The sequence below is a fragment of the Chaetodon trifascialis genome, chromosome 20 (assembly GCF_039877785.1).
Source record: "Chaetodon trifascialis isolate fChaTrf1 chromosome 20, fChaTrf1.hap1, whole genome shotgun sequence".
NCBI lineage: Eukaryota > Metazoa > Chordata > Actinopteri > Chaetodontiformes > Chaetodontidae > Chaetodon > Chaetodon trifascialis.
In genome coordinates this window covers 23,988,780-24,012,692 of record NC_092075.1, presented here as the reverse complement: position 1 = coordinate 24,012,692, position 23,913 = coordinate 23,988,780, and the positions used below count along the sequence as shown (strand labels likewise).

At 39.9% G+C, this 23,913-nt stretch overlaps 2 protein-coding genes across 2 annotated transcripts in view; both read left to right on the top strand.

Moving 5' to 3' along the window:
• ror2 (receptor tyrosine kinase-like orphan receptor 2) overlaps positions 1-6,962 on the top strand; it is a 51,643-nt gene extending 44,681 nt beyond the window's left edge. Inside the window, exons 8-9 of the mRNA XM_070989794.1 lie at positions 3,861-4,066; positions 5,047-6,962. Coding sequence (XP_070845895.1) covers positions 3,861-4,066; positions 5,047-6,504 — 1,664 coding nt within the window. The 3' untranslated portion in view covers positions 6,505-6,962. The remainder of the gene's footprint in view (positions 1-3,860; positions 4,067-5,046) is intronic.
• An 8,873-nt stretch (positions 6,963-15,835) lies between these two features.
• nfil3 (nuclear factor, interleukin 3 regulated) lies at positions 15,836-23,266 on the top strand. The gene is made up of 2 exons (XM_070989660.1): positions 15,836-16,000; positions 19,645-23,266. Exon 2 carries the CDS (start codon positions 19,727-19,729, stop codon positions 20,969-20,971), a length of 1,245 nt encoding a protein of 414 aa, XP_070845761.1. The 5' UTR covers positions 15,836-16,000; positions 19,645-19,726; the 3' UTR covers positions 20,972-23,266.
• Positions 23,267-23,913: the final 647 nt, after the last annotated feature.

Genomic DNA, 23,913 nt, shown 5'->3' with positions numbered 1-23,913 from the left:
GAGTAATTCAATAAATATGGTAACTGCTGATACTCACTTGCATTATTCACATTTTCAGGTTATCTTAAGATAACAAATCTTCTGATAAAGCTGAAACAACAAAGGTAAGCAATAGAGAAGGACATCAAGTATACAATATGTATATGTAAAATAGTCAAGATTCTTGGCTGTTAAAGGTGCACTGTTCAAGATATGCCTAGAATTATTTTAAAACATTTAAAAAATGAACTGACATTTTCAACAGAATGTGAAGAGGGAACACTCCTGACGTTATGTCAAAGATGTTTATGTATTGTGTTGCAGAGATATCTGTTGAAGTTATCATGCTAACCAGCTAGCCCCAAGCCTATAGCCCTGTAATACCACTTTGCACCAAGAGGTGATAATCCATCAGTATAGCGCAGGCCTCAACATGTTATGGATTCCATCTCCATAAAAGATTGAAAGACAAAGTTTGTATGACAAACCACAACAATTTGAAACTGTATTTTACTTGTTTTCACTTTGTTGGTTGATTGGTAGCACATTAAAGTAACTAGCTACATTTTAAATGTGCAACCTGCCACTGATTTGAATGAAGTGATGACATTTTATATCCAAAAGATAAAAGTTCAGCTTCACTGTGACATAGTAATATTCTGTAATAGTCTGTCTATAAATATATATAGATATATACATATATGTATGTGTGTGTGTGTGTGTGTGTGTGTGTGTGTCCGCGTGTTAAAAATATAATCTATCGTTTAAGTTATTGTATGAACAAAAGTATCACATTACATCACATTACCACTTGTGTGTAAATGTCACATTGTGTCAAAATACTACTTGTGTGCACAACAGATACTGCTGACTTTACTGGGGCAATTAAGGAAATTTATTCCATCCTTGTCACTGAATGAGTGTTTGAAAGAGACTTTAGATATCATCTTTTCTCATGATTAGATCACAAAAATTCTTTCACACTGGTCGCTGCAATATGAGGTCTGTAGTGCAGGATAGCACTGTGAGTAGTCTTTCAACACTCTTTGTAAGATAATATTCTATATTATACCTATTATTAATAATGTAATGAAAGATGTTGTCCACAAGCTATTAACAATGTTGTACATATTTAATCAATTTCTTCAGATGTTCATGTTCTTCTGGAGGTCAGTGATATAGATGCTGTAGAAACTAATGGCAGGCTCTATAGTCTTCACATGTCCCTGTTGTTGATGCCATTATACAGGGCTCTCAAGTCTCATGCATTGGGCGTTAAATTACCAGGATACCGGCCAACAAGTTGTGCCGCTATTTTTTTATAACAGTGGATCAGGTAGAGGAATTGGTGATGTGTTGGTCCCTAAAGAAACGGCACTTAGAGGGGAAGTTAACGATCAGAGCTGCTGCCTGGGAGCCGGAGCGGGAGCCGCTTTGTTTTTTTTTCTTGACTTTTTGCTGTTCAAGCCGCACTTGATTGGTCAACTACATGACGTGTGGTAGTTTCTGTGTGCAGTGGCATTGCTAGGGTCTCTTGGGGCTCCAAGCAAGAAAGCAAGCAAGCCCCCACCCCACCCATGCACGCCACAAAAATTGAGTTTTTGCATACATAAATGCACCATTTCTGGGACATTTGAGATGAATACTGAAAAAATAGATTAGTGGTTTTCAAAGTGAGGTCCAGGGACCAACAGAGGTCCCTGAGAGTCCAAGCCCCCAAGCCCCCACCCCACCCGTGCACGCCACAAAAATTGAGTTCTTGCATACATAAATGCACCATTTCTGGGACATTTGAGATGAATACTGAAAAAAATAGATAAGTGGTTTTCAAAGTGAGGTCCAGGGACCAACAGAGGCCCCTGAAAGCCCAGGCCTATCAATAATCATTGTTGTAAATAGTTGCAGGCAGGGAGGGAGAGAGGGACTGCACGTGCTGACTGCGCCGCGTCACCGACGCCTGAATCACTCAGTGAACTACACTCTCCTGAATCATTTTCTTCTGAGGGATACACTTTCATGGAGACCGTTGTTCCCCGTTGTTTTAACAGATTTAGTTTCCAGATAAACAAACTTAAAACGTTAGGCTGGCAGTAATGAGAAGAGAGTGAGACTCGCTTTTTTTTAAACTCTGCTAAATTTGCCACCGCAACAACTCACGTACAGTAGGACACAGCATGTAACAAGTAGTGTATAAAACCCGCAGTTTGAGAAAATGCGTGACTGTCTGATCATCTCATTGCGACAATTTGCGAGGGAACGGTGCGTATTCAGTGTGAATCCTTCACTGAATGTACTGTGGGGTATACGTTCAGTGAACTGATCACTCACTGAGCCCAATTTGCCGAGTAGACCAGTTAAATAGCATACCATAGGACAGGACAGGAGTTTTATATTTACAAATGTGTTTGTCAAAGCAACACAGTCACAACACTCTCGTCTCCTGGTCCTGGAAGCTGTGAACTGAACTGAAACCTGAACCGTTCAGCCGTATATCAATTCAGGAGTTGCAGGCTCCTCCTGCCAAGCACTGAATGATACGGTGATTCGGCGAACGAATCTTTTGAACGAATCTTTCTAGTGAACTGATTCTAGTGATTCAGTACATCTAAAAGAACTGGCGTGCCCATCACTAATTCCGGTGCTGCCAACAACAGCATATAGGGCTAAGACAACAAATAACCATAAAGCTTATGGTGATTGTTACAGTAACACTCCGCAGCGAGTAAGGTATGTTAGCTACTGTGATGTAGGGGCTGGGCAGAGTTAGCTTGTTTCCGATGCTAACGCTAATGCTACTGGTTGTTACGGCAGCCATGCAGACACCATAGGGAGGAGGGACTTGGAGGCAGCACATGAGTGCAGCGGAGAGGGAGGTGGAGTGACGTGGCACTTGTGTTGGTTCAAATTTTCAGGCTAAGTCCACTCTCTTTTCGATCTTACCTACTGCAGCTTTAACAACATACAAACTGTATAAACTAAAATATATGCAGGAATATAATTTCGGCGTCCTGAGGCATGTCTTGTGACAAACAGACCTTTGCACATGTAGAAAGATTTACAGGTGAACACAGTGATTTCGTCTTATAGAGAGAAAACATTAACTAATGATTACGTGCAATGGACTCATCTGCTTCTCACTATGGTCAATCACATATATTTTAAATGATTCATTTTTCAATGACATTTCAACATCATTCACAACATGCGCCAGATACCTTTTGATGAATAATAACAACATTCTTCAATACTCACACTAACATATATGATAACTAATAGCTAACTAATAGAACAAAGAAACAAGGAAAGGCAGATTATATTTGGTGAATTAAGCATCACTAATTATTACTGTCTCATGTCATGTATCTGAAACCTAACCGCTTTCAGTCTCTAAATGGCAGTATAGTTCCCTGGTAGAAACTGGATAAAACGTGAAAAAAACAGGAAAAACATTGATGCCATACAAATTATGAGTTTAGTGCTGTAGGAACATCCAAAGTTGAATCCAGCATATAGATTGCATTATCCTGATAGAAAAGAAACTAACTAATTACAATTTTATTCTTGCACCATGAGGATGGATTTGGCTTTTAGCATGGATTATCCATGGTGACATTGTTGTCAGTTGACTGTTAAGACAGACTGATGTCCCACTAAAAGCTCAGTTGAGGGACATCCAGTATTTTTTACATAATGTATAGCTTTTCATTTGAATGTCAAGCAGAACAAATCATATTGAAGAACACTAAATGAGGATTAGTATTGCATGTATGTTGATACCACAGATAACGTGTTAAAAAATTATACTGTTACAATGAAACATTACAACTCAGAGAACTTAACTTGCTACTTCTGTATCTCTATTCTGTATTCTGTATCTCCAGAGCATCCAGAGAACCCTAGGAAGGAGATTGTGTTCATTCTAATACCTGCAATTACCATCCCATTGGTCATTGCTTGCCTGTTCTTTCTGGTTTGCATGTGTCGCAATAAGCAAAAGGCATCAGCTGACACACCACCTCACTGCCAGCTCAGCACCTCACCAAGCCAGGACATGGAGCTGTCACTCCTCAATCAACAAAAACACCAGGTAATACATACACAGTGCAGAAGGTCATTGATGTTGGAGTATTTCTTTTACATTCTTTCTGATGCAATGTTCAGACTGACATTAGCCCTGCACTAGAAAACGCAGCCCCCTTGTAAATTTTAACCCTGGCAAAGAAGTCTGGTAAAATAGGAATTTGCATCATGAAAACATAACGTGAAACACCAAAGGCTCAAAACTAGATTACAACTTGAGTCCCACTTCAAGATGATATAATAATGCAGGTGTCAACTGAAGGCCTCTGTAATTTAAGTTTATTCTGTGCTTTTAGGTATGCATATAGTATTAAACAAATTGGTACATTACTGCAAGCACACATTCAGGGTGCATTACTTTGTAACAAATGGGATAATTCTGCTGTTGCCAATTGATTGTGCCTTTTGACCCATCTTGTCACTAGATATTACAACTGTTCTACCTATTGCCACCTGCGTTACCATAGGACGCTGCAGTTATGCCTCCTGTCAATGTTACAGCCAACCTTTTTTCTGTTTAGAAACATTAAAGATATGGGAGATTTACAAGAAAATATTGAAACACAAGGACAGTTGGAGAGAGGGGAAAAAATAAGGGAAGAATCCAGGGAAAAATATGAGGGTTGACAGGTCTGTAAAACGCTGTGCTGTCTTTTGGTGTCTGGTAAACCTTAACAACTCATGGACCTGTTACTTAAACTTAAATCCATCCCTGAATCATATTTCATCAGCTCATCTGCATCTGAAGTAGCACACCAATGCAATGCTGTGGTTTGTGTGTTTGTTTGTTTGTTTTTTTGTTTGTTTGTTTGTTTTTATAATGCAGTGCTGGTTTTGGTCTGAACACCCAGCGATAAAAAAGAACATGACTTCTGCAAACTTGAATTAAGGACTGTTGCATTCCAGTGCTAAACTATTACTTTAGGTTTTATTGTTGGTCATACACTTTGATGTTATGTATTTACATTTACTGCTTTCTGGCTGTAGGTCAAGTTGCGGGAGATTAACATGTCCACAGTACGATTTATGGAGGAACTTGGTGAAGATCGGTTCGGCAAGGTCTACAAGGGTCACCTGTATGGCACTGCACCTGGTGAGCAGACCCAGGTTGTGGCCATCAAGACATTAAAAGACAAGGTTGATGCAACCCTCTGTGAGGAGTTTCGCCATGAAGCCATGCTCCGTTTTCACCTACAGCACCAAAACATTGTTTGTTTGCTGGGTGTGGTTACCAAAGAGCATCCAAAGAGCATGTTATTCACCTACACCAGCTTTGGTGACCTGCATGAGTATCTGGTGATGCGATCCCCCAACTCAGATGTCGGCAGCTTAGATGATGATAAGACAGTCAAGTCCACACTGGAGCAAGCTGATTTCCTTCACATTATCACCCAAATTGCTGCTGGTATGGAGTACCTTTCCAGCCACCAAGTAGTCCACAAGGACCTTGCTGCCCGAAACATTCTGGTCTTTGACAAACTCAGCATCAAGATCCTGGATCTGGGCTTGTTTAGAGATGTCTATTCTGCTGATTACTACAATCTGATGGGCACCGGCCCTTTCCCCATTCGTTGGATGTCCCCAGAAGCTATTATGTACGGCAAGTTCTCCACTGACTCCGACATCTGGTCTTTTGGTGTCTTGCTGTGGGAGACTTTCAGTTTCGGTCTGCAGCCATATTGTGGTTACTCTAATCAGGACGTGATAGAGATGGTGCAAAGCCACCAGCTACTGCCTTGTCCAGATGATTGCCCAGCCTGGATTTACAGACTTATGCTGGAGTGTTGGAGTGAGTTTCCAGTAAGAAGGCCTCATTTCAAGGACATCCACACACGTCTGCGTACCTGGGAGAGTCTGTCCAACTACAACAACTCTGCTCAGACTTCTGGCACCAGCAACACTACCCAGATCAGCTCTCTCAGCACCAGTCCTGTTAGCAGCATCAGCATGAGCACAGCAAATACATCGCGCTACACCAATCCTAAAAAGAGTTCACCATTCCATCAGCCCCAGTTCATGCCAGTGAAGGGTCAAATCCATCGACCAGTGGTGCCCCCACAGCTTTACATCCCTGTCAATGGATATCACCCCATGCCACCTTACCCTTATCTGCAGAACTTTTACCCTATGCAAATACCCATGCCCATACCCCACCAGCAGATGCAACATCCACCACAGATGGTTCCCAAACCTAGTTCTCATCATAGTGGCAGTGGATCCACATCTACAGGCTACGTCACCACTGCCCCATCTAATACTTCTGTCACAGAGCGAGCAACTTTACTAAATGAGGACTCCAAGACCATAGATGAGAACCCGGTTGACAGGATGTCCCAGGAAGACCTTGACCAAAATAAGGACTTGGCAGTGCCTGAAACAGAATTGCTAGGTGACAGTGACCCTCCACAGACCGATGAGTTGGCGATTCACTTATCAGACACATAAGTGAGACGCTATTCAAAGAACAGTGGAGCTGAAATATTCTGTGAACTGTGCTTGCCTAAAATTCAAAAGCAGCATAAAGTGAGCATTTTTGCAGAAGAGACTGAATGTTTTCTTGTATAGACACATTTGAATGTTGTGTGTCTCATGTGTTAAACTCCTATGTCAATAATTAGGCAAAAATAATCCTGCAATCCTCTTCAGAATGTTTTTTTCATGTTGCCATTCAGAAGAATTTATGTTCTTGCTGTTGCTGTGCAACACAAAACATTTTCTTTTCCCTTATCTACAAGTACTTTAGAGATTGCCTTGTCTTTATAGAAGCCTCAAGCCATCTCCTTTCACTTGCCAGCAATGCCATTCACTGGGAGGCCATAAGGGCCCCACCCCCACATCCCAACTTGTGATACCCTACCCCTCTATACAGGTACCCTACCAACCAGTAGGATTTTTAGTTTAGTTAAAAAAAAAAAAAAAAAAAAAAATTGCCTGATCCCTCACATTCTTCTTCCTTACTTAAAATACTACTTGCGTTTATTGGAATCCACAATTTAGTACTCCCACCAGAACCCAGGACTGAAACCAGGTGGGTAGTGGTGGATAAGTGTTTTGCCCGTTCAAGATTTTGCATCTCTTAATGACAATTTTATGTTGTTTATGAGGGTATCATTCTATGGTTTGTGAACATTACAATCAAAGAACAATAGAATGTAAAAATGTTGTAGTGAGTTTTGAAAGAAAGTCTGTAGCTTTTTAATTATTATTATCACTGAGATGTATTTTGAAACTTATCTATCAGAAGAACAAGGACTAAGAAAAAATATTTTTTGTTTTTTCAGGTCTTCAGGTCTGTCAGGTCTTTTTTAGGTTTCATTCCATGTAACTTATTTTCCACAAGGTTGATACTAACTTCAACTTTGTACAATCAAGTTGTACGGATTGGTTTTAGATTTTTTTCATTATTGGTGAAGATTGCTAAGCCTCGTTTTTATACTCTTTTCTACCATATCTTTGCTTTGTTTAAAAAGTTTTTGGCCCATAATATTCACATAAAACCATGAATAAAATGGTGTATTTTCTGAAAGGAAAATATGTGCTATCACTTGATTATGTTTTGCCATCAGTTGTCATTAAATGTGCAGAGAGTTTAATATATGGTATGCCGCACAATCAAGTTGCAGTGATCAAAAGAAGTACTTTGTACTGAAGAAATACATTTATTGCTGATACTAATAAAAGAACCTTTTCGATCAAATACTGTACCTTTCCACTGAGGCTTAGAAGAACTGCCGTATGAAGAAATTCATATATTTGTGGGAATATATTTCCCTTTAATTAAACTGGCAATTACGATTTTTTTGCTGTAATGTACCATTATACAGTAAATGCTAATTGCACTGTCATGGCTATAGAATAAAGATAATGTTTAGATTGGCTCCCAATAAGCTTCACTTTCAACATGCAATTTGGTAGAAGCACGGGCATGATAGTTTAAGTATTCAATTATGAGGGCAAATGGGATGGTAATATGAGCTCAGCAGCTCCACAGCATGTCTGAGACAGTGAATCATTACAGAGACAGGGTCCGGAATAGAGTAGACAAAGTGTTGCAGTGGTTGATGAGAATCAGGTCCTGAGAGGTCTCCAGGGGAACTGGATGAGCATAGCAGCAGACTTTAACTGGAGAGGGAGTGGAAGCTGGGCTGGAGCTAAGGGCCACAGGACCATGAAAACACAGAGAACAAAGTTTGTCCCAGGAATGGAAAACAGGACAGAAGCAAATGACAAAGGGCAACATACAAGGCTGGTGCAGAGCAACACTTAACCTGTACATGAGACTAGGCCTACGATTACACATAGCAGGGTATTTTGGAAAATGGATATTTTAGCCGGCGCAGCAGGTAGTGCGCGTGCCTCACAGCAAGAAGGTTGCCGGTTCGATCCCCGGGTCAGGCGGGGCCTTTCTGTGTGAAGTTTGCATGTTCTTCCCGTGCATGCGTGGGTTCTCTCCGGGTACTCCGGCTTCCTCCCACAGACCAAAAACATGCTCGTTAATTGATGACTCTAAATTGTCCGTAGGTGTGAGTGTGAGTGTGAATGTTTGTTTGTCCTTGCATGTGGCCCTGCAATTGGCTGGCGACCGATTCAGGGTGTACCCCGCCTCTCGCCCATTGTAGCTGGGATAGGCTCCAGCCCCCCGCAACCCCGAAAGGGATAGGCGGTATGGATAATGGATGGATATTTTAGCCCCTCCGTTTTCAAAGCCGTAGCCTTTTGGTGGGAACGTAGCCTTTGCCTTAGGCTACGTTCCCACCAAACGCGATGAAACAAGATCGTGCCGCAAGATTACATACAAAGTCAATGCAAAGACACGATTTGAAGCGTCATTTTGCCGGGCGACGCGATGGCCGCGATTGCGCAGTGCGATGGACGCATTGGCCGCGAAAATCGCTTTCATTGCGTCGCCCCATCGTGCCATCGCTTCATCGCTTGAGTTGAAATCGCGCGACGCGATGACGCCGCAAGGGGTTTTTGTACCAGCGTCAAAACTGGCCTAAGGCTACGTTCCCACCAAACGCCTCAAATCGCGCCTCAAATGAAATCGCGTCGCGCCAGACGCTCCAGTTTTGATGCTGGTACAAAAACCCCTTGCGGCGTCATCGCATCGCGCGACAAGCCCGCCCAATAACAACATTTCTTCCGCCATTTCATTCTCTTGTCGACCACGTCCGTACGTCAGCACATCGATGACGATCTCAACGCTGATAGGCTGTCGTGGCGCGTCTCCACGCGAATCCACCGCAAAAGTTCAATAATTTCAACTCGAGCAATGAAGCGATGGCGCGATGGGGCGACGCGATGAGAGCGATTTTCGCGGCCAACGCGTCCATCGCGCCGCGCAATCGCGGCCATCGCGTCGCCCGGCAAAATGACGCTTCACATCGCGTCTTTGACTTTGTATGTAATCTTGCGGCGCGATCTTGTTTCATCGCGTTTGGTGGGAACGTAGCCTTAGCCGCGCTCACTCTGGAGCGCAGCCGTATTCGCCAACGTCCAACAACATTTGCAACCGCAGCACCACCGCACAAGCAGCTGACCACCATGCAGAGGTATCTGCTTCAGTGCCTGATGACAAATCATCTAAAAGGCACCAAGACGTAACGGAGGCAGCAGCATATCATATAGCTAAAGACATGCTTCACTGAGCACTGTGGAGAAGCCAGGTTATAAACATCTCATACACGTACTTTTTTTTTTTCTTAAACACACTTGCAATTAAAATATAATTGAATAGTTCATGTATGTTTAGAGTAAAAAGAGTGACTAAAGTTGTTCATATGTCTAGGCTGGTTTTATAGTTCAGTCAGTGTTACTGTACTGTCTATCATGTTTGTTTGTATGTTACAGATGTCAAGTTTCTGCTATGTTTCCAAAACACTGCACATATCTGAAAACATTTTATTCAGCAGGTGAATCAGCTTGTGAACTTTCTGCACTAAACCTGCAGAAAAAAAGTTCTCAGGTTTCTCTCTGTTTACATTTTTACACTTTTTTTTACATTTATTATTTGAGTGTTTTCCATGGTTGTGTTGACATTTCCTTTCTGCCTTGATAGCTGAGGGGATTATAATCAGAGGAAGGTTACATTTAAAATAAAAATAATTGAATGAATTGAATGTATATTTCTCCTGATCCTTATTTTAAATAGGTCATAAAAATATCAATAATTATCCATATCGACCAATATAAAACACTTATATCGCAATAGAGTTTTCAGCCATATCGCCCAGCTCTATCATGCACACAACATCGTTTTTAAAAATGTTGTCGTTTACATGAACCCGGACAAATACGCCGTTGAGTGCCATCATAACTATACCAAATCAATGGGCGCGAGCGTAAACATAGGTAGCTCAGATGAGGTTAAGTATTTTCAGTTGCATGTTGTGACGTTTCGGAACCTAAAATGCCATTTAACGCTGTTTACACGCCAACACATAACCGCCGTTCTCAGAAATCTCCACTTTGGTCAGAGTTTTTAAAAATGATTGTTTTCCATGCGTGTAAACGAGAGGCCAAACCACATGAAAACATACACGTTTTCCCTAAGTGTAAATGTAGCCTAGGATCAGACAAGGTGAAAGTGGCAGAGCTGTGTCTTTGTAGAAGGCTTGATTACAGGATGGGCTACAGCTGGTGATGGTATGCTCTTCAGCACATGTTTCCACTCAAATAATCACATAGGCAGGGCAGAGAGGAAAAAAGTGACAGGCAGAGAGAAGAAGACACAGGGAAGGGTAAATATAAGGAAACAAGGGAAAAAACTGGGACACAGCCATGTCAGTGTCTCACCAAAGTATAGAATTTTGGCCATGTGGCCTCTGTCCCTGCTCAAGGATGGACTTTGATGTCAGATGTGAATGGCCATACACATTGGCCTGGAGTGCCACCCCAGGTCCTGCTGCTACACCATCTCTGTCCCCCTCCTCACTAATAAGAGGTATGCTCTGTTTAAGGAGGATGCTCTCCAGTCACCATTGATCTTTGGTGATGTAAATGGTCTTTTGCTCCCATCAGTCTACACATAAACAGGTGTCTAAGTCCAGAAGTGTACCCACCTGTTCCTGTTCACTCCTGAAGTTGATGTGTCAGTTGATGTGTTGGATGAAGCTGTTGATACTTAAGGGGTGAGGAAGGTGTACAGACTACTGGTGCACAGTAATGGAGATGGGTGACCCAATGTCCGTTCCCTTACTTTGTTTGTGACAAAAAAACAAAAACCAAATAACTGATGTTCTGCATCTCCAATTCACAGAGGAAGACCATGGGGTCTGTGTGAGAGCTCTGGAATTTGACCATTATTATTTATCAGACTTTTATGCAGCAGTGGACTGGGGCAACAACAATTTTAAGGTGCACTGTTGCGTACTTGGTTGATATTAAGACTGGAATAATCCTATAATGTTTTTTTTGTTTTTTGTTTTTTGTTTTTTTGCATTGTCAGCAAACCACTTGTCATGTACAGGTTTTCAGAATTGCAGCTCATATTGATGTACACCCTTTGATGTAAGTCAAGCTATGCAGTTGATAGGAAGTAAGGATGGTGAAACAGTAGATCTCCTCCTTGATCTGAAAGATCAGTGGTCCATGGCCAAAAGCAAAGGAATGTGGGAACTCACCAATAAGAAACAAGCCATTAAATATAGGCAACCTGCTTCTGAGTTTATTCAAATATTTGCGCGTGTTAAAAACAGACACCAGGGAGCAACATATTAAAGAGTCAGTCATCTGCTTTAAACTGTCCTGACCTATTTAGACATTCACAGCCCCTCATAATTAAAGGGTGTGAGGTAACAAGCTGTTTTAGAGAGAGAGAGAGAGAGAGAGAGAGAGAGAGAGAGAGAGAGAGAGAGAGAGAGAGAAATGCACAACCATGAGAGTAATAACAATAAAAGCTGTAGTAATAATAACAATATAAATATCATGAATGATAAAACAGTATATGTGTGTGTATTGGTATTGTTATTATTTATATGTATATATTATTTATATTTTGTTTAGATGATATGGTGGCGGCACGGTGGAACAGCAGGCAGTGTGTGCATGACAGTATATGTATATGATAACAATAATCTGCTCATAATGATTATAGAAATATGACTATTAGTAATTAATGGTAGAAGTGGATGTTAAGCAGGACCATGGCAGTAGGCGCCACTATGATCACAGTCCAAGTACAGTCACACTCCATGGGAACCAAGATGAGAAAGGACTCATCTAAGAATACAAGTAAGATAAGATAAGATAAGATAAGATAAGATAAGATAAGATAAGATAAGATAAGACTTTATTGATCCCACACCAGGGAAAATTAAGTCATTGCAGACAGCAAGTATTACAAAAAACAAAAAAAGTGGCACAGAAGGGTCAAGATAAAAAAAAGTATACAGGATATAGAATAGAAAATCAACTATGTGTATGTACATTATGTACAGATTATAAGAATACTAAATGCCATAAAAAAATCAATATTCTTATGAGAAAACTGCCAATGTCATACATGTATATGCACAATATGTACAGTTTATGAAAATACTGTTGTCAATATGGATAATAAATAGTGTTATTGCACAGTTGAGAAAAAATACACAACAACTAGAAAAAAAAAGATGTTATGATATTGCACAAGATGAAGTGGATAATGTGAGCACATATTAGCACTGAACAAAAAAAGACAAAACAAATAAAAAACAGTGGGTTTATGATGTAAAGAAAGATAGCATCAACACAGTGCTACATTACACGATGCTGGAGTTAAACAGTCTGACAGCTGTTGGAATGAATGACCTACAATAGCGTTCTTTCTTGCACACTAGATGCAGATGCACTAGATGTCATTGAAGGGGCTGCTTAAGCCCCCTACTGTCTCATGAATGTTCACCGTCAGGTGGTGAGCCCTTGCATGTTTTTAGTGTTTTTTTTTTTTTTTTAAGGAGGATACCCCAGGTGAACCTGGGGAGAACATGCAAACTCCACACAGAAAGGCCCCATTCCTTGAGCAGCAGGCACCGAAGGTGGAGGACATGCCCCCGGCACCCACAGTGGGAATCGAACCCGGGACCTTCTAGCTGTGAGACGACAGTGTTGCCACCATTCCACCGTGCCACCATGTGACAGATGGATCCTTCTGTAAACATGTAAACACTTAAAAAAGCCAAAATATTTTACTATTTATATCATAATTTAAAGATTGAAGTTCCAAGTTAGCAAGGTCACCTTGTCAGTGCTATTTCAATGCTTGCACACAAACAGAAAATCTTTATGAGATACATATATCAGTCTGTTTAATTAGTATATTACAGTACATTGCACAGAGGGTCAGGTTTTCTTTGCTCAGACAGATACAATCAAGATAGTTTGTATCGTGCACACCAATGGGTATACTAGCTTTCATTTTTGCTTGATCAAAGAGGAACTTGAGAGATGTCACATAAGTACCTCTCTTGTAAGGTCAAAGGCCACACGGATGTGACAAAAAGGCTGAAATGCACTCTACTCTAGTGGAGTGTGAGCACCCTTGACAAATCTGCACTATGAGAAAAGGGATAAACAATCACTCAATGAAAATCCTGCATGTTGAATTTTCAAATAACATTCTCTGAGCACCATATAGCCCAACAACAAACAATGGACATGGGTTAGGCCATTTTTGTCTGTTAATCAAGTCCAATATTAAATCTCCTATATGGATTCACATAATGATGATTAGTTGTTATGTGAACATTAACAGTAATGACTAGTGCAATGGATGACTTCACAAATGGTGCTCGCATTCAATCCGGCATGCAAATTTCTCAGGAACACATATTTGAGCAGAGACTCTGGTCTGCAGCAGCCATCTTAACTCTGGAACACCAGGGACAAGCTTGGTTCAAATTTAAATCAGCTATCCTACAGTGACCCCTAGAGATGTTAAGCAGTATGAGCGAATAAAGTCATGCAACACACCACAGAGTGATAAGGTAACAGTTCCCCCAGCCACATATACCACTCCATGTGTGTAGCACACATCCACAGGAAATATTTTATATTTTAAGATGAATTGTATATTGCAGAGTCTATTGCAGTTGATCTAAGTGGAAAATCTTTTCAGGCAATTTCAGAGTCAATTTTTATTTGTCATTTTACAACACAGTATGCTACTCACATATATAATATTTATACAAATATTTAAATTGAAATATAATTAAATTGAATTAAAAAACATAAACAGCTACTTAAATATACTTCTATACATATCTGTACATGTGTGCACTCAATGTAAAGTTCCATGTCATTTATTAATCATTGACTGGAGAATGAGTTAAGTTGAACTGAGTTGAGTCTCACAGCCTGAGGAAAGAAGCTGCTCTGTTGTCTAGTGTTACAGCAGTGGATACTTCTGAATCACTTGCCAGATGGCAGCAAGATGTGGCTGAGGTGGAGATTGTCTATTAGTATCCTCTGTGTTCAGCAAAGGCAACTCACTTGATGCACAACAGATTGGTGTCATGATGTTGTGAGTGGTTTTAATTACCATCTGCAATTTAATAATTTATGCATTTTGCTTTACTTCTGAGAAAATTTTGGTTGCCAGACTTTTACTTGTAATGGAGTGTTTTTACACTGTGGTATTCCATTATCTATACCGCCTTTCGGGGTTGCGGGGGGCTGGAGCCTATCCCAGCTACAATGGGCAAGAGGCGGAGTACACCCTGAACCGGTCGCCAGCCGATTGCAGCCACACTCACACCTACGGACAGTTTAGAGTCATCAATTAACCTAATGAGCATGTTTTTGGTCTGTGGGAGGAAGCCAGAGTACCTGGAGAGAACCCACGCATGCATGGGAAGAACATGCAAGCTTCACACAGAAAGGCCCCACCTGACCCAGGGATCGAACCGGCAACCTTCTTGCTGTGAGGCACGCGCACTACCTGCTGCGCCACCATGCAGCCCTACACTGTGGTATTGCTCAGTTTAATTAGATAAAGGATTTGAATGCTCATTCCACCACTCAATATCGATATGAATTTGATATTATAAAGTTTGTGTAGGCGGTGGTGGTTTAGTTATGGTATCTTGACAAACACTGTAATGTATTTGTATTCTAACCACACTTAACTCATACTTCTTCTTCTTCTTCTTCTTCTTCTTCTTCTTCTTCTTCTTATTATTGTTATTATTATTATTATTATCATGAGTAGTAGTAGTTTTTGAGGTAGTTACATAGTATAAATCTTTTTTACTAAATGACAATAAATTGAATATTTTGAGTAAAACTCCATCTATTGATTTAACACAAACAACATTTGACATGCTAGATTTAAATGATAAAACAATAACTGGATTTGACTGATACGTAAGCCAGTTATTGTTTTATCATTTAAATCTAGCATGTCAAATATATTACAGTCTTCAGCCAGAGCACTGTACTGTATTGTGTTATAAATTTAATGCATAGCGGTTAAACATTACACTGTGAAGCACGTTGCCTTTTTTTTTTTTTTTTTTCAAGAAAGATGCTTATTACCGTTAGCATTAGTTGTATGAACATATATGTTTGGAGAATTTCGTTGTAAAATCGTAAAAATCCAAGTACTGCTTAGCGAACTGACGTACATAAATGCCCCACGCGCATTGCAGATGACGACACACGCTTCATATGAGATTTGGGAGCTCTGCTGAAGCCAAGAGTCATTGGCTAAAATTGGAAAATGCTTCATTCGGATTGGCTGCATTGGCTGTCATTTAATCTCACGCTGCCAAGAGCTTAACTACTGACCTACTAACACAGATCCATGAGTCAGTAGCTAGCCCTAAGAGGTACAATCACTGGAGGAAAGCGAGCTACTTTGCAACTTGTTGGGTTTTATCGCGTTCCTAATTAGCTTTTGGTGGCCTGTGCTTGACACGCGGAGGAAAACCAAACCAAACGATCCAGCCAGGTGGTAGAAAAGGTACAGTTTTGATTTGAATTAAACATAAAGGCAACCTTATTCTTACTCCTAGTGTCACAAGATTTCTGCGAGATGGTCTTGTGTTTACGCTTTGTAAAAAAAACAACAAAAAAAAACAAAAAAACATAATCACAGCGGCGCTTGGTTATCTTATATTTCTGTTATTTGGTTAACCTCTCTATTTGTAAAAATCATTGTAAACTTGTGTATTATGCATAAATGTGTATTGGTTCGGTTGGCCGTTACAAATTGTAATGTACTGTATTAATAGTTCACCTGTATAAAGTGGATAAAAGCAGGTTAACAGCTGGTTTATACGACATGTATTTAATTGTATTCAGGTACGTAGGCCTACCGGTAGCAGGAGTTTACAGATTGCGACACAGTATTGTAACCCAAAATTTTGATGTAGCTGGCAGTAACCTTATCAACGCCCTGTGGCTGCTGTCGGTGTGTGTAATTAGCTAGGAAGTTATCATCATTAATCCAAGTAACGTTAACAAAGCAACGCTTAGGAATACTGTATATTCTGTAGTTAATGCTCCTAATATAAGATCTTACTTTTCAGGGCGTAGATAGACTACACGCTTCAGCCGCCAGAGCTATGAGTAAGCAAGGCAATGATGTCATGTGTTAGAGTGAAAGCCCACATTGTAGTCACAGTACAGCCCGTTACACGTAGTGTTAATTATCTTAGACATATTTGTCATTTATTCATTAAGAGTTATACTTACTACACACACATACAGAGCAGAACAAACAAAGGCCCGTGTCGATATTGTCACACATTATGCAAATATTGCGTAATATCTGCAACCATTGTGTGCGTATGTGTGTGTGTGTGTGTGTGTGGGGGGGGGGGGGGGGGGGGGGGGGGGGGGGGGTAACGCTATTGCGTTATACACGCACAATGAAGGAATATGGTACGACCTACTGACTGACCACTGCGGTCCGAGCCGATATCTCGAACCGACCTGTCACGGCTGAACCGACAGTGGACTCCCGCGCCCCCTGTCACACATCTAGCTAACGTTGCGACAATATTATCACCCATTTTAATCACGTGTGATCCGAATTTAGTCCTGATGTCATACTGTGTGTTGCCTCCTTAGAAAAGACAAAAGAAAGTGATCGTCCGCGAAAAATTGTAACATGTATAATAATGGACAAAGAAATCTTTAGAGTGGATTACTCGCCTATGGCTGGTATTTCAAATAGTTAAAATAGGCATGACCAGTTTCACAGAATTGCAAGTTGCCTGGTAGACTATCAAAGAACTGACAGTGGGCTTGTTTGAGATCATATAAAATCATGTGAATCCACAAGTCCATTCCATAAGAAAGGTACCAGTCTATACATTAGTCAACTTGGCATTTAATATGTTTCACCCTTAATCATTCATCATTTCATTCCTCATTGTAGATATATGTGTATATATGTATGTATATATATGTATGTAATGTAGGTCTCAGGTTACCGGCTGTTTGTTTTTGTGTTTGAACCTTTGCCAGGCCAGTATGATTGCAGCTGTCAGTTGTCCTTTGTTCCTTCTTCTCTGGATGTATGGGAACTTGGAAACCCAAAACAGGCCAAATTGCCTTTCAAGTAGCACTCCACTCCAAACCAGTATTTGAAACCCAGGACTAGAGGTTGCTTTAAAACTTAATGCAGATGTCATCCTAGATGTAATAATAGTCTATAATAATCCATTCTAACTTTATTAATACATTATCTAGTGAGCTCTGTGCTTAAATGGAACTTTAAGAAGCAAAAAAGAGGGCCTGAGTACACACAGGAAGAATGTAAAGTGTAAATTGTAAGTGTAAATGTAAATGCTGCGTGGTGTGACACCAGTAATATGATGCACCATTTATTTGTTTTTTTGAAGTCATCCCTTGTTCATTGTTATATATGAGACAAAACAATAGTCACTCATTCTGGCACCAGATCCAACATAAGCATTCTCTGTTTTAAGATATTTTTTGAACTTTGACTACAAAGGATTTTTATTACTTTTAAGGATTTGAGGAAACTCAGAAACTCTTTTGAAGTTTTAATCTCAGTGGTACTGAAACAACAGACACAGAGAGATATAGCTATATTGATGTACAACAGTAGTGATCTCTCTGTGTCTCTCCATCTAGTGTTATTCCCCTTAGGTTTGACATGCATTCTAGCCAGATCTTGAGGTAAATGCAACTGTCTTTCCAAGACGCATATGTTCACTTCTCCTATAGTGTAAATAACTGGAGTAACATTGAAATTATCATTGTTCTCTGTTTCATCAACAAAGCAAGGAAAAACAGCTTGAGTCAGTTCTATATGATGGAATGCCAGGAACATAAAGCTATTGTAGTGTTCATCTGATACCTGATCAGTTCAACTGCTGAATGATCTGCATGTGTGAGTGAGCATTAATCTCAAAGGTGAGAGAGTGGAGTGAGTTGGAGTCTGTGAAGACAATAAAATCTGGCTCGGAGTTCATAAATACGATTTGTTCATGTGTATGTGTTTGCATATGAATATGAATGAATAGTTGTTAGCTGGCTAAACTGTTACTGTTGTATTAATGTTCTAAAAATTTTTTCACACTGAAGGAAATGGCAGGTTTTGACTGATACTCTCAATGGAGTCTGAGGCCAGCTAATGCTAGCCTTAGCAGCTATCACTGCTTCCAAAGCATAGAGGCCCCTAACTCCTCCTAGCTGAAGTCAGTTACTCGAGCTATAATGAGTTTCATTTACAAAGATATGACATATGGGACCAAACCTTAGATGGACACTGTCTTGGAAACCAAGGTAAAAAACACCCAGTCAAGAATGGTTAAAAAGTTACTTAGTGTTACTGTGTTTATTTTTTAATTTAGTTGATCAAAAGCAATACAGCTTATTTACTGAACAACTAAGAATACAAAATCTTACTAAATGTGAGCAGAATTTTATGAAGCATCAATACATCAATATCAACTATTAACACTGCATATGTAGCTGTAATATCTGTTGCAGTTTGTTGACACAGACTGTGTAAAATATGGACACAGCTCCATGACATTATTGAAGAGCCATTTTGAAGCTCAGTTACTGTGGTTGTGGATGTCTCCATCTTGGCAGTGCCTGACTCCACCAAACTCCTGGCAAATCCAAAAATGGGTAAAGTGGTAGAGCGTGGTTGGAGCTGAGGCAGGCTGAACGAAGCTTGGCTGCAGAAACCTAGTGGTTAGCTTTCACTTAAAGCGGCCATGCCCCCCTACAGTTGTCATGAATGGGGAAATTAGCAGTTGAGAGCTATAGATGTGTTTTTTGCACCAAGCTGTAAATACGTTTATTTCTGTTGTCAAATTGGCCATTTAAATATGCGTGTCTGTGGGGATTGACTCACTTTTGCATCCAACCTCGAATGGCCATTTGAGGAACTGCAGTTTTTTGCACTTAGGTGTGGCTTCATTTCTCAGCCCTGGAAGTTGCCACTTGGTTGTGGACCATGTATCTAGATTCATATTGAGTCATCTGCAAGATAGACATACTGTACCTGCCCTAGTGGAAATAAATCACTTGTCATATATAACACACAGTATCATTACTTGAACATGAAACTTTGTTTTGACTTGACATCTAAAACCCCTCTCATTGTCTGTTATTCCACAGATGTCCTCAAGTTATATGGATTAATCCACTGTGGCAGTTACTATTGCTGCATACAAGCATTATGATGTACAGTTAGAAGTCTATGAGCCTAGTGACAATAGCTAACAGCAATAATATGCAATCAATCAAGCAAGAGGTGGACTCTAGTGAGGCCTACAGTGGAGAGGATGCCCTGGTCTTGGCTGTGGCTAACAGAGACCTGATAGGCCACAACATGTCTGCAGTCCCATTCAAGGCTAAAACTACCTGTCGCAGGAAAAGGGAGTTTATCCCTGAGGAGAAAAAAGACACCATTTACTGGGAGAGGCGTCGCAAAAACAATGAGGCGGCTAAACGCTCCAGAGAGAAGCGGCGCTTAAATGACATGGTGCTTGAGAATAAGTTGATGGCCCTTGGAGAGGAAAATGCCTCCCTCAGGGCTGAGCTGCTGTCATTGAAACTGAAGTTTGGCCTGGTGAGCTCGGCAGCATATGCCCAAGAAGTCGAGAAGTTATCCAGCTCCACCACTGTCAACCTCTATCAGGAGATTGTTCCAACCAGTGCTGGCCAAGGTTCCAGCAGGGATTTGGGGCCTCTTCACCTACGCAACAGCTGTATATCAGTCATCAAGCATTCACCTCACATCCCCGAGACATGTATTGCAACTCAGGGGAGCCTCAACATCTGCAGGACTGCAGAGGTCAAGCAAGAACCAGGAGAGAATAGCAGCTATGCACAGGAGAGGAGTAGTCCCTATGAACTCTATAGAAACTTCATGGCCAGCCCTTTGTCTGTAGTCTACTCCCAGCCTACTTCATTCCTTCAGATCACCAGGTCATCTAGTAACTCCCCCAGAAGCTCAGATGATAGTGCTGTAAGCAAATCATCAGATGGTGAGGATGAGCAGCAGGTCCCCAAAGGATTGATGCCATCTGTAGCTGACCCAAGAAGTGTCATTGTCTCCACACACAAAGTGCCAGATGTCAGTTCTTCAGCTTTGCCTCATAAACTGCGGATCAAAGCCAGAACCATTCAAATCAAAGTGGAGGCCATTGACCCTGAATACGAGTCTTCTGGAAAGTCCTCCTCGCCTGTCAGCATTTCAGAGGGTGAATGCTACCAGAACACTAGGTACTCTTTACAATACACCCAGTCCTCTACATGCCCTTTGTCATTACAGGTCACCAACATGCAAGAATGGACTCACCAGTCTGAGAAGTGGCGTAAAAGCAGCACAGAGACACTGCAGAACGGCTGCAAGAGTAGGCTAACCCCAAGCCCTGTCTCAAACAAAACCGTTGTACATGTAAAAGAAACGTCCTGTGCACACTCAGATGCTGAGTATTGAAAACAGGGTTTTTACTAATCTGTCTGCAAAAGTGGCCTCTCTGAAAAGACTGATCAAAGCACAGTAAGGATCTGTGATAGTCAACCAAAAGCACCACTGATCATCATGTGTCATTGTCAAATGGATGTTCCTCTTAATGACTTTTTTATGTTTTGCATTTCCACTGTATTTGCTGTTGCACTGTGTGATGATATTAAGGTTAAACAATGTTTTAATTACCATAAATGTTATAATAATGGGTGCTCAATAATAGCTGTTGGGGCATGAACAAAGGCTGTTTTCTAATATAGGCTATAAAAAAATACTGAGAGGGATGGAAATACCAATTCTATAATAGTTCACATGGTAAATAATGTACAATACCACAGCACAAATTCCATCTGTACAACAGTTATGTCATACTCAACACTCTTATTTTCTCTAACACAAATAGTGTTACTATTCACATTCACTTGATAATACCATTTGCATTTTTTTGGCAGCTGTTACATTTTCATCAATGAAATTAACATGCTTTTAATGTGAATAATCCATGCATAAAATTATGACAGTACATTGACATTGTCACATAGATTGATCAGGGATAAAAAAAAAAAATTCAGTGTCAGTGAAAGTGACTGGAATTAATTGGTGACTGAAGACAAGGTTTCTGTTGGAAAAAAAATGGTTGGTATGACGCGACTCTCTTAAGTTACATTTGATTCAATTTATTTAGTATGATGTTCAGTATAATGTTCCTACATGCAGGTAAGCATGCATTAACGTCAAATGAAAACAGGAGCAGATCAGATATTGTTATAGAACAGGGGAGTAAAGGCCTGCCTTTTACATAAACCTGTTTCAAACACCTGATTCTCACTGCAGAAGAGATAACAGATTTCAGGACACTTTTTTAAGAATTTACTGTAAATTATGAATTAATGATTTGTAACGGACATAATTCATATGTAGGACATTATGTGTAAAGATTTTGTTTTTCTTTTACCAAACTATCCATGATTGCTGTCATTGGGGTCTGCCCATCAGTATATACCTACTGTTAATGAACACTGTTTTGCTTAGATGTGGAGCTGAGAAAGTCCTACTGCCATTTCATGTTCAGCTGGGGGGCAGTTTTGCCAGAGTTTGCTGTCTGGTCATTGTTTGCCTTAAAACTGAATCTGGTGATGTGTTTAATTAATGCACTATGGTTATTGTATCCATTCTTATGTTGGTGTGCTGACAGAATTACAATAGTTAGAGATACTTAAGAGGAATGTTTGATGGTGTTTTATTTTATGGTTTTGTAATTTCTAAATAATTTCACAATGATTTTCAGGACTTTTCCTGGGAAGAACCATATAATTTGGTAATAATTATGGGAAAAAAATTGATGTTTAACTTCCAGCTACTTAAAGATAACTGCTATTGCCACCTTGAGATTCTTTAGTCAGTGCACAGCAGGTCAACGGAACATGCAAAAATATGGAATTTTTGTGCCTACACACAAACATCTAATTGAACATGTATGGAGATTAAAACAATAAATAAATAATTAATTTACTTGATCTTAAGTGGAGCTTTTCTTTTGCTGACATTCCTACTTTTCCTATAATTCATTTCAAATTATATAGGCCTTTTCAAGAAACTTTCAAGAAAATTACAGACACATATAATACAACATTTTTGCTCTCTTTTTTTCCAGGTTTGCTATGCTAATAACCTCAATCACTCTTGTAATCAGTACAGTACACATGTTGAAATCAGTGGCACTGATACTGCATTCCAGCACCATAGGCTCCATTTTCTCTGCTGCCTTTCACCAAAGTTACAGACTGGCTTTAACCTAAGTTTAGCATGACATTGAAATTTATTCTGCTACATTCCCTGGTTCACTTTTTGCCAATAGTCATTGTTTCACTGATGTTTTTGACAAGACACTTGTTGATTATTTAAAACATTCAGGTTGCTGGTTAAACAGAGAATGTGCGTGACACTGGATGGAGAATTGTGACTGTCATTATGGAACTGAGTAATGTGTCACCGGATTTTATAAAGCTCTAAAATATATTCTGATATTTTTTGTTCTCAAATTTTGACAATTCATAAATTAACATTTGTGTTATTGAGAATGTCTCCAGGCATGCAGTTTGTGCCCTTACAGTTTTTGTACTTGCAGTATTAAATGTTATGGAATCTAGGAGTGTCAGGGTCTGATCAAATGGCATTTCATAACTTGTGACCTTGTCTGTGGTGATTGTAAAAATGCTTACTTCAGTCAAATCTACTTGATATGGTATTAAATAATGCGATTCCTTTCAGAAGAATGGTGTGTGTATTTGTTGTCATGGAATGTTGTCACATTCTATGGTGTTGGAATGATGAAATGAATCCAGGTTCATGAAGAACAAGTGATCTGGCCTATGAAATCTGATAGTGGGTGATGGAAAAATGTCCTCAAGTACTGTTAGTAGTGTTGTTAAGTAAAACATAAAAAAAACGTATGTATGGTCAATATGTATGTATGGTTACCTCCTGTGGGTCAGAGTGGTGGAGAAATTTAAAGAGGCAGAAACCTGGCTTACTATCTAAAGGGGACCTAAGAAATTTTTCCAGTTTCTTGCACAATGAGTGAACTGGTCCCTTTAAATAATCTGAGCGTTAAAATAGATGTCACAACTGACATTTTGACTTTCCAGTGCTCCACATTTGCTTTTCCTATTGTGGCAACTCAAAACAGAAACTCTGAAAACAAAGTTATAAGTGGTGTTCTTATTACAGTATACTCACAAAATTTGTATTTCCCAATATGACATATCTGCACCAGAACTAACATTGATAGTCTATATATATATATATATATATATATATATATATATATATATATATATATATATATATATATCTTTAGATCTATTGAAATTATTTTCAGACACCTTGCTGTAGTTAATGGCCGACACTGT

Bases quoted from the DNA above. Each gene is read 5' to 3' on its own strand.
- nfil3 (XM_070989660.1), top strand. From the start codon at position 19,727: ATGAGCCTAGTGACAATAGCTAACAGCAATAATATGCAATCAATCAAG.